At 45.5% G+C, this 22,202-nt stretch overlaps 1 protein-coding gene across 9 annotated transcripts in view; it reads left to right on the top strand.

Annotated features, from left to right (window-relative positions):
• The window catches only part of CLASP1 (cytoplasmic linker associated protein 1), a 264,431-nt gene that overhangs the window by 86,065 nt on the left and 156,164 nt on the right, over positions 1-22,202 (top strand). For all 9 annotated transcript variants that reach the window (XM_068545282.1, XM_068545273.1, XM_068545280.1 and 6 more), the window contains 4 exons: positions 888-991; positions 1,800-1,891; positions 3,929-4,004; positions 11,279-11,376. In XM_068545282.1, the coding sequence (XP_068401383.1) occupies positions 888-991; positions 1,800-1,891; positions 3,929-4,004; positions 11,279-11,376 (370 nt within the window). The remainder of the gene's footprint in view (positions 1-887; positions 992-1,799; positions 1,892-3,928; positions 4,005-11,278; positions 11,377-22,202) is intronic.

Raw genomic sequence — 22,202 nt, 5'->3', positions numbered from 1 at the left:
CTTTGATGATGACAATACAAACACTAAGCGTCTGTGTTTGTGCACGCGTTTCCTTGTAGGATTTCTCGCTTTCGATTGGTACACATGTATTTGTTCTTCTGCTAACCGTCTGGTCAGTGTGCACCTTTAGATAAAGTCACAAGCTCTTCCCACTCCGGTACAAACCGCCTATCTGCAAATAAAAAATCCCTCTTAGGAATTTGATGTTTTAGTAGCGTTCCATTTCCCCCGAAATTAGCTGATTGTTCGGGGCTATCTCTTGTAAAAGAAATGTGTATAGACTTTTTAAGAAGAAGCAAAGAAAATTGACCTCTGATACTCAGGTGCCCTTGGAGCAGCAGTGATGGCCCGCCCCCAGCCATGCGGAGGAAGGGCGGAGAGCTGCATTCTGTCTGATGAGCATGGGTGGATGTGATGTAAAAGTAAAAACAGATTGAGCCATAATGCCTGTTCCTCCCCAGCTCTCCTCCCCACTACCCACCCCCCCCACCCCCCCCACCCCCCCCCGCAGCAGATGCGCTTCAGCCCCTCTGTCTAACCTGGATTTCCTTTTGTGTTGACTCTTTCCTGCCAAGGTCTTCCATTGACATCCATGTTAATAGCATTTCAGCAGCTTAAAAACATGCTGGGAGCTGCCTAGAGGAAGGTGGGGTAAGGAAGAAGACAAACAGTGTGTCCATGCAAAGGATTTTTGCAGATTCGCCTAGTAGCTCCCGTGGATGGATTTGAGGAGGAAGAATAGAATTATAGGGGTTGGTGGGTTTAGAGTGATGTGCATCGTTTAGGCCAGGAGTTTGAAATATCTTGTTAATTGGAATATCCACAGTTGGTGACCACAGGCCACCAGACCAGGTTTTCATTTGATCAATTTGCATTTTAATTTCCAGTGCTGCCAAGTTTAATAGACAGACTGGGCGATGCTAAAGACTCTGTGAGGGAGCAAGACCAGGCCCTGCTGCTGAAGATCATGGATCAGGCTGCCAACCCCCAGGTGAGGCGGGGCGGGGCGGGGTCCGGGCCTGAGGCTCGGGTGTTCCCGCAGGGCGCCGGTGGGTTTCAGAGGAAACTTTTCATGGCGCTTCATCTGACCCCTCTTCCCCGCATAAGATATTTAAACAATAAACCGCAGAAGGTATACCTTTGAATAAGTTAGTGGACTTAACATGGGTATCCAGTGCTTGGTTTGATCCATTAGAGTCTAGCTCATTTACATAACCGACTCTGCGCGTCTCTGAAAAGATGCAACTGTGGTGTCGGGGCACTCAGAGGCCTGGCTGCAACCCTGGTCCCTGTCTGCTGGTGAGCTGGGGCTGCTGGGACGGACAGACAGGGGTCCAGCTGTCCATTGTTGGGGGGTGGGGCGGGGCGGGGAGGCGTCAGGAAAAGCCTTCCCAGGAAAGGTAAAGCCTGCATGGGCCTGAAAAGCTGAGCAGGTGTTTGGCTTGTGGATGGGGTGGGCACAGCTGTTCAAGCTGAGAGAGCAGTGTCAGTATGTGACCTTGGGCCTCATTTTCCTCACCCATAAAATGGGGACAATTTCACCTCCCTTTCAGGGTTGTCAGGAGAATTAAACGCAATTGTATAAAGGAATGTGTTTTGACCGTTTTTAACCTGACATTCGAGCATAAGTTACTATTTTCCAGCAAGCTCTCGAGAGCGTTAAATGAGCTGGTGGAGGTGGGGAGGGCTTTGGCACCTGTTGCGACGTGTCCCCCCCCCCGACCCCCGTGGGCCCCGCGTTGGACGGGGCTGCAGAAGCTGCCCTCTCTCCTCTCCCCCCCCGTCCTCTGCGCCTGCAGTACGTGTGGGACCGGATGCTGGGAGGCTTCAAGCACAAGAACTTCCGCACCCGGGAAGGCACGTGTCTCTGCCTGGTCGCCACACTCAACGCGTAAGTCTGGTGGGGCCTCAGGGTGTCCTCGGCTGAACTTTTGCACCTGTAACTGTTAATTCTGAAATCATCACGAATCTACAGGAAGTTGTAGGGAAACGTCCTGGGAGGTGCCGCGCACCCACCTGTCACCTTGCGTGTCTGTAGTGCAGGGTCCAGACCAGGAAGTTGGTGTAGATACGATCCACAGAGCTAGTTCAGGTTCTTCCAGGACGCACACGTGTCGTGTGTGCGCAGCTCTGTCACGGGTGCAGCTCTGGGTAACTCACTGCAATGTTCAAGCTGCAGACCCGTACCTCGCCCCAGGCGCCCCCGTGCTGCCACTCATGTGCTCTTCAGCTCTGCGATTTTGTTATTTTATGAATGGAATCACACAGAATGTGACCATTTGAGATCGACCTTCCCCCCCTCACCCCCCAGCATAATTCCCTTGAGATTGCATACATCTTGTTGCCTGAACAGTAGTTTGTTCCTTTTTGTTGATGAGTAGAATTCCCTGGTATAGACATATCATAGTGTGTTTAACCATTCACCCTTTGAAGGACATTTGAATATTTCCAGATTTTGGTTATTTCAAATAATGCTGTTGTGAACACACATGTACCAGTTTCTGCATGAACAGAAGTTTTCATTTCTCTTGGGTCAGTGCTCAAGAGTACAATTGCTGGGTCATTTGGTAAATTCATCTTTACTTTTAAGAGAAACTGCCAAACTGTTTTCCAGAGTTGTCTGTATCATTTTGCATTCCCACCAGCAGTGTATGAATGATTCAGTTTCTTCATTTCCTCGCTAGCATTGAATGTTACCACTGTCTTTAATTTTAACCATTTTGATATGCGTGTAGTGCTGTGTCATTGCAGTTTTAATTTGTGTTTCCCTAATGACTGTTGATGTTGAACATATTTTTAAGTGCTTATTTGTAGGAGAGCCTTTTTTAAAATTAAAAATTACAAATCACCTTTTCTGATTACGAAAGTAATGCTGTGTATGTCACAGAAAATTTACATAAGAAAATGATTATCGTCTATAATTCTGCCACCTTCAGATAATCACTGTTAACATGTAGCATTTTGTTCCAGCCTTTAGAGTTTTATTATTTTTAAAAACAAAATGGAGATTGTAACGTTTATATTACCTTATAAGTTTTTCTCTCTTAATGTGCTAGACTTTTCGGGACCATTAAATTCGGTCTCTGAAGCTTTTTTTTTTTTTTTTTAAATTTATTATTATTTTTTTGGCTGCACCACATGGCATGCAGCATCTTAGTTCCCCAACCAGGGATCGAACCCTGTGCCGCCTGCAGTGGAAGCACGGAGTCTTAACCACTGGACTGCCAGGGAAGTCCCTGGTCTCTGAAGCTTTTAAAAAATGTCTCTAGCCTTTGCTTACCGTAGTTCCGCTTCTAAGAATTTGTCCTAAGAGAGTACTCAGGGAGGAATCAGGGAGAGTCTTGTTGACATAGGGTGTCTGTGACAGCGTTTAGTTTATGGCGGTGAACAGCTGGAGATGGCTGAGCTGTCCTCCAGCAGGGCAGCGTTCAGCTGGCGTCCTCTCAGCCGTTTATCGCAGCCTGTCTTCAAGCGGTTATTAACTGAACGTCTGGTGTGGCAGAGAGCCGCACAGCAGGGCGATTAGGGGAGGACCCCGGGAGCCTGCTGGGTGGCTGAGGGCACTGAGTTGGCCAGAGTAGGGACCACCGCTGGATGCATGGCGGCGTCAAGACGGCAGGACCCCACGTGGGCGAGGCTGCGGCCGCGGCCTGGCAGCGAAGGGCTGGGCCGGGTGGAGGGACCCAAGCGGGGCGGTGGAGGAGGGGGGGGGGCTTGTCCTGAGAGGCACTCACAGTTTAGAACTCTGCGCGGAGGGGCCGTGCAGGTGTGCGTTTAGTTTAGAAGCAGAGGGGGAAGGGTAAGGGGCGAGCCTTGGTGGGAGGTGGCGATGGGCCCCGGGAGGGAGGGAAGGAAGGGGTGAGAGGGCGGAGAGGCAGCGTGCTTTCCTGTCTTCCCACCAACAGTAAAGCACTGCTTTTGTTTTCAGCTCTGGAGCACATACCTTAACACTAAGCAAGATCGTGCCACACATATGTAACCTGCTCGGAGATCCAAACAGCCAGGTGAGTGTATTTAGTGAGAAAGAGAAATCATTGGCTGTAGACAGTGAGGGTGCATTTTGGTTCTGGGTGGGACTTTATTTCTCTTTCTAGAGCTCCGGGTGTTGGTTGAGGTGATGCGCGTTAGTGCCCAGTAGCATTTATCAGCGTCTTTGATGGATGTGGGCCCGCTTTGCCCTCCTCTCCACGTTGGGATGGGCCCTCACTAGCCTGTAAAGTGATGTCATCAGACCAGCCTCCAAGAGAAGGTCACTCTGGTCACCATCTCTGCAGCTAGAGGATGGGCGTGGGGAGGGAGCGACGCTGATGGCGGAGCAGCGGCCCCCTTCTGGGGTGGGAGAGGTGGGCTGGACAGGGCCTGCGGGGGCCTCTCGGAGGTGACAGAGAGGGCCCACGTTTTGTTCTGGGCGGTGGCCACATTGGTGTATATAACTGTGGAAACACCTCAGACTGACCTGTGCATGTTATTTTATGTAAAGTAAAACAAAACCCAAAAACGTCGAAGCACCACTTCCCTGGCGTCGGGGTGGGTGGGTGGGCCTTTGGTGAGCAGTGAGCAGGCAGCCCGGGCCCCGGAAGTGCCAGTTCCCTCCCAGGTCAGTTCTGGTTATCACCCAGAGCCCTGTCTGTCACGTTGGCTCACACACATGGTTAGATAAGGGGCTGAAAATAGGAACAGTAACTTACAAAGGAAACGTACACCTGCCCGGTGAACGGCACGGGATCGGAGTGCGCAGGTGCACCGGTAGGTGGGTGTTCAGTGGGAAACACCGCGGTACTGCGTGACCCCCAGTGGTCTGGATCCGGCAGATCCATGGATGCCTGGAGGGTTGGCGGCCCCCCTCCCCACGCAGTGTTCAGGGGTCGACGGTACGTGGTGGACAGCATCTCACTGTCAGTCTTGACTGGCGATGGCTAAAGTGCCCTCCGTAGACAACGCTGCTCTCCCTCCACTGTCCCCAGCTCCGCTCCGAGGGCCCTTGGGTCGCAGAGCCTCCCGTTCTCTCATCCTTTCTCCCTCCTCATCTCTGCCGTTGATTCCGGTTGTGTTTCCCGCTCCCTCTTTGGTGCTCTGCTGTGCTCCCTTTCCGTCGCCGGCCGCTCCTTCCTCTCTCTCGCTCGCTGCCGGGCTGTGTCCCTGGTCTCCCTCGCCTGCACCCACTTTCTTCTTTCCGTGCATTCTCTATCCAGCCTTCACTGAAAATATCTGACGTTGGAAATTTGAGTTTTAGGTATTTTTATTTCCTGCATCATACTTTATGTTCAGCATCAATTTAAAAATAACTGAAGCTACTTTGTATTTTAAAAATTTTTGGCTATGCTGCGGCAGGCAGGCTCTTAGTTCCCGGACCGGGGACCGAACCTGCACCCCCTACATTGGAAGCGTGGAATCCTAACCACTGGGCCGCCAGGGGAGTCCCTAACTGAAGCTACTTTTAAAAAAGATTCTGAATTACCAGATGGACTACTTTGCCTTTTTGCCCCCTTAACGTCTTGTCTCCACTTTGTTTTCTGTGGAAAAAAGTCCTTTATGGGGGTCACTCCTTGAGGCTGTCACTGCTGCCACGTGGCCCCTTCGGTAGAGCAGGAGAGCCAGCTGGGCTGGTCGAGGCTCTTTGTCCCTCACTCGGGGGCCTACACTGGCCTGACAGGTGATGTGAGTATCCCCGCCGGCCTCAGAGAGGCAGCGTGCCGGGGTGAACGAGGCCGGGCTCAGTGGGCAGTCCGGAGTGGCAGCACCTGTGGCCAGTTTCCCACGCTGAGCATCCGAGGAGTCCTTAGGAGCGTTTACCCGCACGTGTGCGCGTGTGTGCAGACACAGACACGCGGGCCTCACCTCCCCGCACCCCGGGGGCTCCACGCCCGCTCCTCTGATGCTAAATAACCCACTTAATCATCTCTCCTTCCGGGGTGCGTGTGTATGTCACGTGTGCTTGTGCTCCTGACTTTATTTTCATTTTCTCGTCAGTCTTTCCTGCTGGTCTCTGAACCCTGAGGGTCAGGACTACCCCTGTCTCCTCTTTATCGCCCCAGGACTGCCTTCCAGTGGCCTTAGGACTGAGTAGACTCCCCATGGCTACTTGAGCGGCGTTCCCCCCTTAGCCATGGATGCCTCAGGCCGGAGAGGACAGTTGTGTGTTTTGCTGGTGCTGTCACTGCACTGGGCCTCCGACCTTGTGGTCGGCTTCCATCCAGCTCTCAGTCCTCTGCGGGGGTGAGTGAGTGAGTGAGTGAGTGAGTGAGTGTGTGTGTGTGTGTGTGTGTGTGGTGAGCCCTGCAAACACTCCTGCCCCAGAGGCTGTGAGTCCTTTGATACTGGTCTGAATGCAGAGTGACTCAGCTTCTCAGAGCGGGTGCCCATGCCCAGGCTTTGTGTGCCTCAGGATGCTTTTGGCTGCTGAAAGTAACTCAAAATCCAACTCAGAATCACCAGAGCAGTGGGGAAAATGTATCATCCTGCGTATAGGGGGGGCCCGAGGTAGGGAGGCCCCAGGGCCTGGTATCGGCTCAGTGACGTCCCCAGGACTGCGCGTCCCGCTCCACTTCTGCTGGGCTGCCCACCCCCCGGGCTTTGTCCTCTGCAGCTCTGCTCATGGGCCCTGCGTGGTACAGCCCAGCCGCACGCGTGTCCCGCACGCCTGGCAGATGAAAGCCCGGTGCTCCTATGCGCCTCTCCTGTTTTCAGCTTTTCTGGATTGAAAGGTTCAAACGTAGGTAGAAGTGGAGAGAATGACGAACAGCATCCCCTCGGGCCCGTCCTCTGGCCTCAGCAGCTGACCAGACGAGGCCAGTTTACTTTCATTTTCTTCCCTCCCCCACCCCATTGTTTGGAAGCAAAATGTAGATTATTTTGAAGGAAATCTTAGACATTGGTTCATTTAATTCTTAAATACTCTAAGGGTAAGGGCTCTCCACCCCCGCAAGCCCCCCACATAACCTTAACACCGTTATCCCCTCCTGTCCCTCAGGAATGCCCGATTCTCTGTGTCACTAAGTGCCCAGTCCACGTGCACGTGCCCCTGAGTGTCCCTGCGTTTACCCTCTTCCGCAGAGTGGACGGGCGTCTTCCGGAAGCTTTGCTTAGGTTCCCTGTCGTGTCTCGTTGTGAGAGCCGCATCCCGTGCCGCGGTGTTAGCCCGCTGTCAGGGAAGGGACCAGGGTTATGGGGTGGCTTAACGCTCGGGAGACTTTATCTCCCGAGCCGAGAACAGGGCCAGGGAGGACGGGGCCGGGGCATCCGAGACACCTGCTCGATGGGGAGCCCCTTTGTCAGATAAGGAGAACTCCAGTTCTGCCTGCAGACCTCTGACTTCATAGCTGCTCAGCTGGCCTAGGGCAGGCAGAGGTCGCCTCCACAGGGCCTTCCCCCGCTGCCTGCCGTCTGTTTTGCCGAGGAGTTTGATCCGCATCTGCAGAGTCTAGAAGCATCTTGGGGTGTCTGAGGGGCCGGCGCTGATCTCAGAGCTCTCTGCAGCCGGCCCTGGGCTGGCTGGCTGGCTGGGCTTAGGGGGGTAGGGGTAGGGGCAGGTGAAGGAAGCCCCCGCAGAGGGTTTGACTGGCACCTGAGGAATGGGCGGGCCTGGGACATCCTCTCTGTGGGCGGGTGGCTGCGGGGATGGGGTGGCTTTGGCCTCGAGTGGGTTCCGGGTGCCCTCCCTGTCCCTGAGGGTGAAGTTTCCCCTGGAGTTTCCGCTGTGTAGGGAGCCCGTTCCTGGTGCCCACGTTGGGGTGCAGCGTGGTGCAGTGAGGTGACCGTGGGCCCCGGCAGGTGGCCAGCCCGCCAGGCTCCGCCCTCCTCTGTGTCACAGTCAGCAGTGGCCCTGTGAGCGAGGTCATAGATTTGAAGGCCTCAGGCTCTCTAAAGCCTTCGGCCAGGGCCCGGCAGGTGGAGCTTAATGTACGGGGCCCTGGTCTTTTGCTGTCCTGGTGGCCTGAGCTCTTGGGGTCCTTTGCGTGGCGAGCCTGCGGGTGGGCGGAAGCGCGTGGGGCCCCCGTGGTGGTGGCCTGTGGAGGGGAGCGCTGCGTGGTCCCTTCAGCCTGAACCGACTTGCTTTGAGGGGACGCCCCTTCTCAGCTGGGCTACGATACTTTGTAGTGCCACAGACAATCTGTTCTTCTGTGATTCTTGAATCAAGGGTCGTTTAGACCCTCAGATGCTCTCTGGCCCTATAGCTTTCTCAGCCTGAGGAATAGCTATTTAAAGGCTAAGGTTGCTGGTCTGGGAGATGTAGATAATACCGGTCCCACCGGCCACTGTGTTGAGTGCTTTATGCATATAAACACGGGGCACAAACCGCTGGCCTGTGTCTGTGCACATACACGTGTCTGCAGGATGACTTCATTTCACGTGTGGAGTTTGGGTTTGTGAGTTGACATTTGGGAGGCGCATATTTCTGAGTTTCCACAGAAGAGTGAAGGTGGGGCAGAGCTGTACCTGTGCCCCACGGCTACATGCTGGCGGCCGCTTGCCCGAGGCTGGGCATTCCCCTTCCCCCGCCAGCGGGTCCCCGGGCCGGGGCCATTGGTCATCGTGCACCCACCCTGCTCCACGCATCACGTTACCTGCCTGGACTGTGTAGCGCCCCCAGTTTGGCACGTAATAGGCAGTCAAATATTTGTTGAATTGAATCCATTTTTTTTCTTTCCATTATTTTTTTAAATCTCAAAGCAGCCTTCCATTTACGAAGGAGAAAATGGAGACTAAAAGAGTTTAAAACACAACATTGTAAAGCAGTTGTACTCCAATAAGGATGTATAAATGAATGAATGAATGAATGAATGAAAGAGTTTAAATGCTTTGTCCAAAGTTATGCAGCCTCTAAATGACCAAGTAAGTCCTCAGGCCTACTTTGACTCTAAGGCTAGTAATTTTATTAATTGATTGGATGAATGAATGAAAGATTCTTTAAATTCTATAGCGCTTTACAGTTTCAGAAGTTTCACACATGATTTCATATAATCTCATAATAACCCCATTTCTCCTACCCCAATAGTGCCCCTCCCCCCTTTCCTCTCCCCGTTGGCACCACTACTTTGTTCTCTATATATGGGAGTCTCGCTTTTTTTTGTTTTATTCACTAGTTTGTTGTGTTGTTTAGATTCCACATATAAGCGATATGTTACAGTATTTGTCTTTCTCTGTCTGACTTATTTCATTTAGAAGGCTAGTCATTTCTCCACTGAATCCCTTAAACTCTTCATAGCCCAGACTGTAAGTAGCAGACAGGGTATCGATTGCTCTTTAAAGGGGGTCCCCAGTGTGATCTGCTCTGGCTCTGAGCAGACGTCATCACTAGAAAGTAAGCAACGGAGATGCACTTGTCACTGATCCTTGAGACAGGGCATTGACTGCTTTTGTAAGATGTGCATGTTTCAATATGGAAATGTTTCCTAACATCAGAAATTATTTCCTCTCCAAAATAAACTGGTAATCTCTGTTAGTCAGCTCAGGCTGCCGTAACAAAGTACCATAGACTGGGAGGCTTAAACCGCGGAAGTTTGTTTCTCGCGGTTCTGGAGGCCGGCAGTCCCGGAACAGGGTGTCGGCGTGGCTGCACTCTACTGAGGGTTCTCTTCCTGGCTCGCGGACACGTAGAGCTGTCTGGTGTCTCTCTTATAAAGACGTCCCTCCTATTATTATCAGGACCCACTCTTAGGACCTCATTTAACCTTAACCACCTTCTTTACAGGCCTATCTCTAACGGCCATCATCAACATATGAATTGTTTCGGGGGGCGGGTGGGTCACACACACAGTTTGGTGCATAGCATCAGGTTTTGGGTGAGAAGTAATAAGAACCTAGAATTTGCCTTTTTCTATCACAAGGGGGAAAATTGTAAGCAAAATTACCTATCGTATACCGCTGTTAAATCAAAGGGTAACTTGGCAGTGTTCAGAGCTGTAAACTGTTTGTACCCCTGCTTCTTTCCTCTCTCCTTCCCTCTCTGTTTCTTTGATTTCATTGCTTGAGACCAAATCTGCAGTCGTGGTCGCTCTCTTGTCTTTGCCGGCTCTCCTCCCCTCGGCACCCCTGGGCACCCCACAGGCTGGCCTTGAGTCCATTGGATTTAAAAACTTTTTTTCTTCCCACCTTTCTATTGGCAAAATTTTAGACCTATAGAAAAATGGAAAGGGTAGTATAGTGAACACCCATATTTACCATTTAACTTTTATCACATTTGTCTTATATCTCAATGTGTACGCACACATATGTATACACACACACACACACACAGAGAAATAGACCTTTTTTCTTGAACCATTCGAAAGTATCTAGCACACGATCTTTTTACTCCTAGGTACTTCAGTGTGTGTCTGCTAACAACAGGGATATTTTTGTGTAATCACATGTTTTCACATCCAAGAAATTTAACATTGATACAACTATAATGTTTGGTATACACACAGCCCATATTCAAATTTCCCTGTTCTGTTTTTTTGTGTGTGTGTGTTTTTTTTAAGTCCATTCTGTCTCTCGAGCCTTACATATCGTGACCTTTCTTTTCCTATCTGTGTTTGGCCAGACCGCTGCCTTGCTCTTCCTCAAGTGTATGCCTTGCTTCTCTGCTTTCATGCCTCTGCGCAGGCTGCTTACCTTGTTGGGAGCCTGTCTCATTCCATCTTTCCCTGGTAAAATGCTGTGTTTCTAAATACATTTTAAGTGGTTCCTTCCTCTTCCGTGAACTGTTCCTTGGTATCCTCTGGTGTGCTGTCTCCCTTCCCTAAACTATGTGAGCCCTTTGTACTCTTCTGTATAACATTTATTACATCCTGCCCTGTGTTAAATGTAGAATTTATGGACTTTTTTTCCCATCTCCCTTTTAGAACTATGAGCTTGTTGAACGCAGTATCCGTGTAGCCTCTACCATCCTTTTTTGTTGCTCCCTGAGTATTTGTTTATTTGACCTACATCCAGAATGCTTTACATGGTGTTTTATTTTTAGAATAATTCATTTATTTGTAGTGTTTTCTATTTTGGAGAGGTGGTCTGGTTTCCAGACATCGTCTTAAAGGATGGAAGGAACTAAGGGGTGTGGACTTTAGCAGGTACATAGGGATGGGATCTGAATTTTTTTCCTCCTCTTTGGAACTGTGCCCACAGAGTCAAAGCTGTCAAACACAGCTGTGTCTAGTCCCATGCCTCTGAGGGGTTGTGTTTAGAATCGCGCTGGTGAGTGGGTGATAAACTTGGGGTGTTGTATAGCCTGTTGTGTCCGCAGCAGGAAGTGCTGGGGAATGACACAGAGCAGCTGTAAGATCTCTTCTTTTACATCTAGGTTCGAGATGCAGCAATAAACAGCTTAGTGGAAATTTACAGACATGTAGGAGAACGTGTGAGGGCAGATCTCAGTAAGAAAGGATTGCCACAGTCCCGGTGAGTTCAGACTTTTTTCCTTTCTTCTGCTCTTTCCCCCTGTACTCTTTCTCAGTTAACGTCTTGGTTTGCACTGCTTATTTTGTTGTGGTAATTTTACTGAAAGAATATATGGTGAGAGGATCGGTGGATGGAGATCTCACCCAGATCACATGTCGGGGGCCCCCTTTCATTCCACTTGCTCAAAAGTAAGACTCTCTCACCCAGACATCTAGCCAGGTCCCCTGCCACATACCGATTTTAGAAGCATATTTAAAAGTGTTTGGTGTTGGAAGATTCAGCGTTCTCTCGGTTCATACGGTTCTACATTTTGTATACACACGACACCTAGTATAGTAGGGGCTTGGAAAATATTTGTTTGAATGAAGCCTTTCCAGGATGAGTCTGGATAGAAATTTATAAGTAATAATTCTGGAAAACATCTTTGAAATGATAGCTTTCTGGTCAGGAATGCCAGTCTCAATGTCCAAGTCTCCAGTGCAAGGAGATCAGTGTCTTACCACATCCAGGACAACTTGAGTCCACAGATGTTTCTGTCGTAGTCAAAATTTTAAAAACAATGAAAAATCACTCATCTATGATTTTACCTACGACGGAGAAATCTTACACCAAATGAATTCTAAGCCTTTTGCCCGTCCAATTCCATTGTGGGAGAAAGTGATGTGAAAATCCTGGGAAGTTAGGCCTGGATGGGACTCACAGAGCGGCTTGTCTGGGCCTGTCGCTGTGTCCTCGGGGACAGCAGAGGCCCGGCGGCAGGAAGTGGCTGGAGAGATCCCCGAGCTAGGAAGTCAGGGCTCAGACTGAAGTCCTGTTCTTCATTTTCTCCACCCCGTTCCACAGAAGAGCGTACGGACTCTTGGGCATCTGGATGTGGGATGGAATGTTGAAATATACAGGAGCCCCGTCTGCCGTGATGCCCCTCAGCCAGGTGTGATGGAAGTGGGCCACGTAACTTACCCTGCAGTCGGGGTGCCTGGAGCACCTGGGGGGCGGGCATCTTCCTTTGTTGAGAGCCACATCTGACCCCAGTGTTGTTCTCACCATGGCCCCTGTAATTTTTTTTTTTTTTTTTAAGCACTACAAGACTTTATAATGGTGCTGGCAATAGTCCATGCTAGCAGACAGTGTGATCCATGAGCCCTGGGGGAGGGGTCGGCAGGGAGTGTGGCAGAGACCACCCGTGTATACCGAGAGCCTTTCAGTGGGACAGAGTCAGCAGATGAGAATACAACGACTTTACGTGTTTTTTACAAGAGGCAATCTGTGAAAACAGGGGTTTTTAATTCCTGTATTTCATGAACCTCAACCTTCTGATCTTTGAATAGATGGTGAGAACACTTAGGAGGGAGCTGCACTAGAAAGTACTGACCGGGCTGTTAGGGAAAACTGGAGGGTGCAGATGAGCGGGAGGGCAGTGGCGGGTGTAGGGGTGGCTGTTCAGTGACGACGTCACCAGCATCGTCGGGGAAGCAGGCCTTGGGCAGCGAGACCCTCTCCTGCTCCCGCCCGGCGTCACCACGCTGAGTAGCTCACGGTGAGCCTAGGCCGTGACCGGCCCCGTCTTCCCCATGGGATTCGGGGGTCGTGTCCGTCGGTCGCTCTAGCAGCCGACGGCGGGGAGGCGACATGGTGAAACTGAGATCGAGAGAGCTGAGCACAGAAGGCAGCTCACTCCGCAGGCCTGCTTGCAGGGGCGGCCCGGGGGCTTGGATGTGGGGGGCTTCCACCATCTCCACAGAGTGGGCTGGGGGTGGGGGGGGTCTCTTGCTGCAGCCCGGCCGGGGCGTGGCTGCCTGCCTGCTTTCCCGCGGGGGTCTGGCGATTGCGGAGCCTTAGGCCGGGGGTGTCTGGGTGACCAGCGCCCGTAAACCCTGCACTCAGACTCAACGAGCTCTCCCGGTGGCCGGCGTTCCACCCGCGGCGTCACAGCTTGTGGCTGGGGAATTCAGCGTGTGACTCTAGTGGGAAGCTTGCTCGGGTTTCTGTGGACTTCACCCCACACGCCCTTTCTCTTTGCTGATTTTCTTTGTGCGCTTTTACTGTAATGATCACAGCTGGGAGCGTGGCTCTGTGCTGTGGCCTGTGAGTCCTCCTAGTGAATCATAAAACCTGGGGTGGTCTTGGGGACCCCCCTACGGAGAGTGGTTCAGGTAAGGTCCCTCCAGGAGCTGGGGTTAGAACCTTCTCTTCCAGATTCCCAGTCATGTGGCTTCTTTCCCCCCGTCACCCCCCACCCCCTTTTAAAAAGGAAATATTAAATAAATATTAAAAAGAAGCTACAGAAGAGTTAGAGCCTCTGTGAACAGGAATAAGAGTTTCCATTATCTCATGTTAGCTAAAATCCTTCCTAAAAATTCTGGACCGAAAGGAGAGGGTGAGCCTAAGGAAATGGACCCACATCTTTACAGCCATTATTGTAAAAATCTGGCAGACACACAGTGCTTGGAGAACTAGGCTGTTAGTTCTTTACAAACTGTAGTGAAAGGATCGGAAACTTCATGTTTCTTTGTATTTATGACAAGACAATTTTACATAGGATCTCACACTGTGAGGGCCAGAGGCTCCGGCCGCCACCTTAATTTTGTTGGGGACCGTCTCCAAATGGAACAAGGCATGGAAAGGATCTCCTACCGTTGTTTGGGAAATTCAGTATCTGCTATGTGTGGCTCCAAGTGGCTGACTGGAATACTTGAATATTCTAGACTTCTTTTACGTCATTACAGGGTTTTTTTGTTACTATGTGAGAGCATAGGAGAGTCTTCAGCTTGGCAAGATTCCATAGCACTAACAAAACATTGTGGAATTTGCTTAATGTTTTCTAACATAAGAAAAGGACTAAGCTGCGTTTAGTCCTGGAATAAAAACGTTATCCTCTTCCGAGTTTGTTCATTGAGTGAGTGCTATATTTGAGAAGAAGATTAATTGAATCTCTAGGAAACACGTGATGAAAAAGAATGCCTTCCTAACGTCAGCTACCTGACTTAGGGAATAAGAGTAATGATCTGATTTTGGCAGTAGTTTTCTTTGCCCATTTCACAGCTGGGAAAAGAGACTCGTACGTTCTCAGCTTCACTTTGGAGGAGCTGGAATCATGCTTCGGGGCCATGTGTTCAGTAGTTATTGGAGTATGTCATTTGCTGGCTAAAGTCACGCTCCTCCCGAGAAGGGAGTGGAGAGGTTCGGCCCAGTCTTCACTTTAGGAGGTGTCTCCCCTCCATGGGGTGTCAGCACAGCTGAGCTGCGAACTTCATCAGCGTAGTATTTGGCCATTTTCCGTTGTTTTACACGTATTGTTTTCACAGTTCACACACGTGATGTGTTCAGAAAACAGGTACTACAGGATTCACTTCTAGCTGTCCGTTATACGAGGCCATACGCTGTAGGATATTTGTGAGGTGTGCTTGGAACTAAGGGAAACGTCAGTAGGTGCCCTGTCCCTCACTACCCAAGGCTTCCCTTCACAGACAGGTGCTGTCAGCCTGCGTGCACACTCACTGTCTCCCCGCTGTATGTGCCAGAATATATTTCCATTCCATATGGTGTATTTTAGTTTGCGAAGCTTTGGTAAAAAGATCACTGGTGTTAACTTTCTTCTGGAACCACCACCTGGGAACCAAGCTCCTGAAACAGCAGCAGCCTTAGATCTGATGATAGTTTAAGATAGAACTGAAGCGTGTCAGTGGATGCATTGTAACTATTTGTTAAACTTTTCCTTCCTGTGAATCTACAGTTTTGAATAGCTCTCATAATATTTGTTCATAAAAATTGTATAAACATTCACTAGCCATTATTATCTCATGATTGTATTGTTAAGGGGAGAATTGAGGCTTTCTTATTTTTAATTTTAATTTGCTTGCTAAAGCTTTGGTGTTATAGGGAGGGCCCAGGGCAAAAGCAGATGAGAAGTGTGCTCTGTAATACCCCCTCTCATTTTTTTTTTTTTTTTAATCTGAATCTATTTATAAGGATATCTTATTGTATATCAAGTGAGGGAAATTTTACAAAATAATTGTCATGTATTGTATAAAAAATACCAAGGGAAAACAACTTGAAGGAAATCAGAGAGATTGTGTCAGAATGGACATTAAAGGGAAATGAGAAACAAATGTAATTTGTGCGACTTTATATGGTTCTGGACTGAAAAGACTAGATATAAAGGACATAAATAGGATGCTTGCGATCAGTAGGATGGCAGTTCTCTGCATTACACTGGTATTCCCTAATATGCCAGAGGTCCTCTCTAATGCAGTAAAGAAAAGGAACATATAACAATTGGAAAAGAGGAAAGCAAGCTGTCCTTCCTTAACACAAGTCAGTATTTCCACAACTGTCCACCTTCACTAAAGTCCTACTCTGGATACCCTATTTACTCTTTCAACCCATCCCAAACCCCTGTTTCTCCTCAACTGTAACTTGCTCTTTTTCTCCCTTTTCATAGGAGCATCTCATTCTAATATTCCATGAAATCTAATTACCTAGGTGCAGTTTCCATCAACTACAATATTGCTTACATAAGGACTAACTCCTTTTTATGTCTTGGACATGAATATATCCCATTTACTAGAATATGCCTTACTCACAAGATTGCTGCTATATTTCTTGAGACACTGAACACATATGATAATTGACGTGCGTTCTTCATTTGCATCACTTCGGATAGTTTTTCTAACTCCATTATGTCTTCTTTCCGTTTCATGATTGCTTTGCATAGTATTGTCATTGTAACAATCTTAATTCTTCCAATGCAAGAGCACAGGATATCTTTCCATTTCTTTATCTTCAATCTTCTTCATCAATGTTTTATAGTTTTCTGAATATATGTCTTTCAAGGTCTCAGTTAATTTGCTACTAGGTATTTTATTCTTTCTGATGCGATCTGAAGCAATTTTTTTTTTTTTTTACTTTTTCTTTCTGATAGTTCATTATTAGTGTATAGAAATACAACAGATGTCTGTATATTTGTTTCTCGTCGTGCTTTTGATCCTCATGGAGTCTTTGTGGGACCTTTGTTGAAAATCAGCTGACCACTGACATAAAGGTTTCTTGGGAATTCCCTGGCGGTCCAGTGGTTCAGAGAGCCCGAGTTCAATACCTGACCAGGGAACAAAATCCCATAAGCCACGCGGGGTGGCCAAAAAAAAAGTTTCTTTCTGTAATCTCAGTTCTATTCCATTGATCTGTATGCCTGTCCTTCTACTGGTAGCACACTGTCTTGATTAATTTAACTTAGTAGTAACTTTTGAAATCCACGTTTGTTCTTTTAAAGGTTGTTTTGGCTGTTCTGGGTGCCTTTTGTGTCCATGTGAATTTTATGATGTATTTGTCAATTTCTGCCAAAAAGGACAGCTGGGATTTTGGTAGGAGCTGAATCTGTAATGAGTTTGGGGAATGTTGCCATCTTAACTACATTGCCTTCCGGTCCATGAACGTGGAATGTCTTTCCATTTTTAAGAGTCTTTCATTACTTTCAGCAATTGCTTAGTAGTGTTCAGTGGACACGTCTTACACTTCCTTTGTTAAATTAATTCCTGTGTACTTTCTTTTGGTGCTATTGTAAGCAGAATTTTTAAATTTCAATTTCAGATGGTTCATTGTTAACGTAGGGAAATACAATTGATTTTTTTGTATTGATCTTGAATCCTGCAACCTTGCTGAACTCCCTGGTTCTAATGGTTTTGCCGTGGACTTCTTGGGATTTTTAAATACAAGATATGTCGTCTGCCAGTAGAGAGAGTTTATTTCTTCCTTCCCAATCTAGGTGCCTTTTATTCCTCTTTTTTTGCCTAAAAGCCCTGGCTGGCACTTCCAGTAAGATGTTGAATAGAAGTGCTGAGAGGGGACGGCATTGTCCTGTTCCTGATCTTAGAAGAAAAGCTTTCAGTCTCACACCGTATTTTGTGATGTTAGCTTTGGGTTTTTTTCTGTATGACTTTATGAGATTGATAAAGTTTTATTCCTAGTTTCTTGAGTGTTTTTATCATGAGAGGATGTTGGATTTTGTCAAATACTTTTTCCCCATCTACTGAGATGATTATGTAACTTTGTTTTTTATTCTATTGATATATTGTATTATATTAATTGATTTTCAGACATTAAACCAACTCTGCATTCCTAGGACAAATCCCACTTGGTTATGGTGTACAACTCTTTATTTCTGCTGGATTCATAAGGAGTATCAGTCTGTACTTTTATTATGATGTCTTTTTTGGTTTTGTTGTTACTGTAATATTAGCCTCATAGAAAGCATTCCCTCCTCTTCTATTTTTTTAGGGGTATATATATGTTTCTTTAATTAGTAGACTTATTTTTTAGAGCAGTTTTCGTTTTATAGAAAAACTGACTGGAAAGGACAAGAGAGTTCCCTTATTCTCTCCTCCCCTGCCCACAGTTTCTCCCATTCTCGTCTCTATTTTGAAAGCATTTGTGAAGGATTGGTGCTAATTCTTTTTTAAACATTTGTTAGAATTCACCAAAGGTGAAGCCATTTGGGCCTGGGCTTTGCTTTAGGGATGCATTTTTGATTCCTGAATTCAATTTCTTTACTTGTTATAGGTCTATTCAGATTTTGTTTCTTTTTGTGTCAGTTTTGGTAGTTTGTGTCTGTCCAGGAATTTGTCCATTTTATCTAAGTTATCTAATTTTTCACATACTGTTGTTCATAGTGTTCTCTTGTGATCCTTTTTATTTTTGTAAGGACAGTAGTAGTGTGCATTCTTTCATATTTTTATTTCAGTAATTTGAGTCTTCTTTCTTCTGATCTATCTAGCTAAAGGTTTCTCAAATTTGTTGATCAAAGAACTGACTTTTGGTTTGTTGATTTTCTCTATTGTTTCTCTCTTCCCTATTTGATATATTTCTACTCTAATCTTTGTTATTTCCTTCCTTTTGCTTGATTTGCTTTTTTTTTCCCTCTCAATTTTTTAAGGTGAAGGTTAAGTTATTGATTTGAGATTTTTGTTTTAATATAGGCGTTTATTTGGCTGCATTTCATAAGTTTTGGTATGTTGTACTTTTTTTTTTTGAAGTATAGTTGATGTACAATGTTACATAAGTTACAGGTGTACAATACAGTGATTCACAATTTTTAAAGGTTATACTCCATTTATAGTTATTATAAAATACTGGCTATATTTCCTTTGTTGTACAATATATCTTTATAGCTTATTTTATACCTAGTAGTTTGTACCTCTTAATGCCCCTATATTGCCCCTCTCCCTTTCCTCTTCCCACTGGTAACCACTAGTTTGTTCTCTATATCTGTGAGTCTGTTTGTTTGTTATATTCACTAGTGTTTTTTTTTTTTTAGATTCCACATATAAGTGATATCATACAGCATTTGTCTTTCTCTGTCTGACTTAATTTCACTTGGTATGTTGTACTTTCATTTTCATTCATCTCAAAGTAGTATCTAACTTCCCTTTTATTTTTGTCTTTGACCTGTTTGTTATTAGGGCGGTTTTGTTAAATTCCTACGTTATTTGTAACTTTCCCATTTGTATTTATTATTCATTTCTAATTTTATCCTATTGTGGTCGCAGAGCATAATTTCTGTGTTCTGTGGTTTTGGTTCTTTGAAGTTTATTGGGGCTTGTTTTATGGCCCAACAGTGGTCTGTCCTGGAGAATGTTCCATGTGCACTTGAGAAGAATCTGTATTTGAAATGTGCAATATTGAAGTCTCCTGCTAATACTGATGAATTACGTAGTTCTCTCTTCAGTTCTGTCACTTTTTGTTTCATATATTTTGGGGCTCTGTTTTTAGGTCCCTATAATTATGTCTTTCTGATACATTGATCCTTTTATCACTGTAAAAATGTCCTTCTTTGTCCCTGGTAGCAATTTTTGTCTTGAAGTCTATACTGTCTGATATTACTATAGACACCCTAGGTCTGTTTTGAACACTGTTTGCATGGATTATCTTTTTACATCCTTTTACTTTCAACCTTTGTGTCTTTGTGTCTAAAATGAATCTCTCGTAGATAGCATGTAGTTGGGTCTTGTTTGTTTATTCAGACTGAAAATCTTTGCCATTTAATTGAAGTGTTTAATCCATTCATATTTAATGTATTACTGGTAAGGTAGACTTTATTTCTGCTATTTTATTTTGCTCTTTGTGTTCTGTGTGTTATGACTTTCTTGTTCCTGTATCCTTTCATTACTGCCTTGTTTTGTAATAAATAGATATTTTCTAGTGTGCCAGTTTAATTTTCTTGCTGTTTGTTTTATGGAATTATTAGTGTTTGTTCTGGGGATTTCAATTAACATCTTAAATTATAGCAGTCTGTATTATTATTAATTTTAGTATTAAAAACTTTAATTATTAGTCTTAATAATATTAAGAATTATTATTCTTAATTTTAGTATTATTATTAATAATAATTATTATTATTCTTAATTATTATTCTTAATTTTAGTATTAAAAACTTTACTCCTACATAGCCCTATTTTCTCCCCTCCTCTCTATTGCTATTCTTGTTATACAAATTACACCTTTGTACATTATAAGCTAGCCAACATACAGTTTTATAATTATGGCTTTATGCAGTGTCCTTTTAAGTCATGTAGGACCAGAGAAGAGTTAACAACAAAAAAATAACATTTGTACTGTCTTTTATGTTTACCTGTGTTTTATATTTACCTTTGTAGTTTTTCATCATCTCTTGTGATGTGTGGGGGATTGGTTCCAGGACCCCCCGTGGATGCCAAAAATCCATGGATGCTCGAGTCTCTTATATAAAATGGCGTAGTATTTGCATATAACTTATGTACATCCTCTTGTGTGCTTTAAATCATCTCTAGGTTACTTGTAATACCTAAACACAATGTAAATCCTATGTAAATAGTTGCTGGCATGTGACAAATTCAAGTTTTCTTTTTTGTAACTTTCTAAAGTTAAAAAAAGATCTATTTGGTCCATGGTTGGTTGAATCCCCAGATGTGGAACCCACGAATATGGAAGGCTGACTGAACTTTTACTGGTGTTTTTTATGTCTTCATGTGGATTTGGGCTCTTGTACTGTGTTCTTTCATTTCAATTCGAAGGAGTCTTATTTTATTTTTTGCTTATCAAGAAATGTCCTAAATGCTCCTTCATCCCCCCCATGCCCCAAGTCTGCACTTTATTATATTGGTAGTATGGCTTCATGTAAAGACTGAAGTGTCTTTGGTCCAGAGAGGATTCTCCGCTTCATTTTTGAAGGGTGATTTTGTTGGATATAGAATTCTTGGTTGAGATTTTTAGCTTCAGGACTTTGAATATATTATCCCACAGCTGCCTGGCCTCCATTGTTTTTTGTTTTTTGTTTCTTTTTTAACATCTTTATTGGAGTATAATTGCTTTACAATGGTGCGTTAGTTTCTGCTTTATAACAAAGTGAATCAGCTATGCATATACATATATCCCCATATCTCCTCCCTCTTGCGTCTCCCTCCCACCCTCCTTATCCCACCCCTCTAGGTGGTCACAAAGCACTGAGCTGATCTCTCTGTGCTATGCAGCTGCTTCCCACTAGCTATCTATTTTACATTTGCCTCCATTGTTTTTAATGAAAAATGAGTTACTAATCTTATTGGGGAGCCCTTGTACGTGATGAATGTCTTCTCTATTGTTGTTTTCAAGGTGTTCTCTTTGTCTTTTCTTTCAAGCCTTTGCTTATTATGTGTCTAGGTTAGGATCTCTTTAAGTTTATCCCATTGGGAGTTTGTTGAGCTTCATGAATTTACAATGTTTTTGGTCATTATTTCTTCACATGTTCTTTCTGTCCTTTTTCCTTTCCCCTCTCCTTCTGGGATTCCCATTAAGTGTATGTTGGTATAGTAAGAAGATAATCTCTGAGGCTCTGTTTATTTATTTACTTATTTTTCCTGTTCGTTTCTCGGACATGATAGTGTCAATTGACTCATCTGCAAGTTTGCTGCTGCTTTTTCTCCCAAATCACTGAAATCACTGTTGAGCTTCTCTAGTGAATTTTTATTTTTATTTTTTAAAAAATTTTATTTATTTATTTATTTTTTGGTTGTGTTGGATCTTCGTTGCTGCGTGCGGGCTTTCTCTAGTTGCAATGAACGGGGGCTACTCTTTGTTACAGTGCATGGGCTTCTCGTTGCGGTGCCTTCTCTTGTTGCGGAACACGGGCTCTAGGTGCACAGGCTTCAGTAGTTGTGGCACACAGACTTCAGTAGTTGTGGCTCGTGAGCTGTAGAGCGCAGGCTCAGTAGTTGTGGTGCGTGGGCTTAGTTGCTCCGTGGCACGTGGGATCTTCCCGGACCAGGGCTTAAACCTGTGTCCCCTGCATTGGCAGGCGGATTCTTAACCACTGCGCCGTCAGGGAAGCCCTGAATTTTTAATTTTAGTTGTTTATGAATATTTAATTTCATTTCAAGAATTCCTGTATGATTCTTATATTTTCTATCTCTTCATTGATATTCTCTATTTGGTGAGACCTTGGTTCTTATATTTTCTTTAGTTCTTTAGAAATAATTTCCTTTATTTCTTTAAACATATTAATAATGGTTGATTTCAAGTATTCATCTAGTTAGTCCTTTAATGATAGTTTCCGTGACTGATTTTTTTCCCCTGTGGATGGGCCATGTTTACTTGTTTCTTTATGTGTCTCATAATTTTTTGTTGAAACTGATTAGTTAAAATTATGTATTGTGGCAACTTTGGAAGTCACATTCTTCACCCCTCCCCAGGCTTGCTGTTGTTGGTGTTTATTGTTTTTGTTGCTCATTGCTTGTTTAGTGACTTATCTGAACTAATGCTGTAAAGTCTGTATTTTTTAGTTGTGTGTGGTTACTGTAGTCATCTGTGCTTGGTTAGGT

This window comes from Eschrichtius robustus, chromosome 5 (genome assembly GCF_028021215.1).
Source record: "Eschrichtius robustus isolate mEscRob2 chromosome 5, mEscRob2.pri, whole genome shotgun sequence".
Lineage (NCBI taxonomy): Eukaryota > Metazoa > Chordata > Mammalia > Artiodactyla > Eschrichtiidae > Eschrichtius > Eschrichtius robustus.
This window is presented reverse-complemented; position numbering and strand designations above follow the sequence as displayed.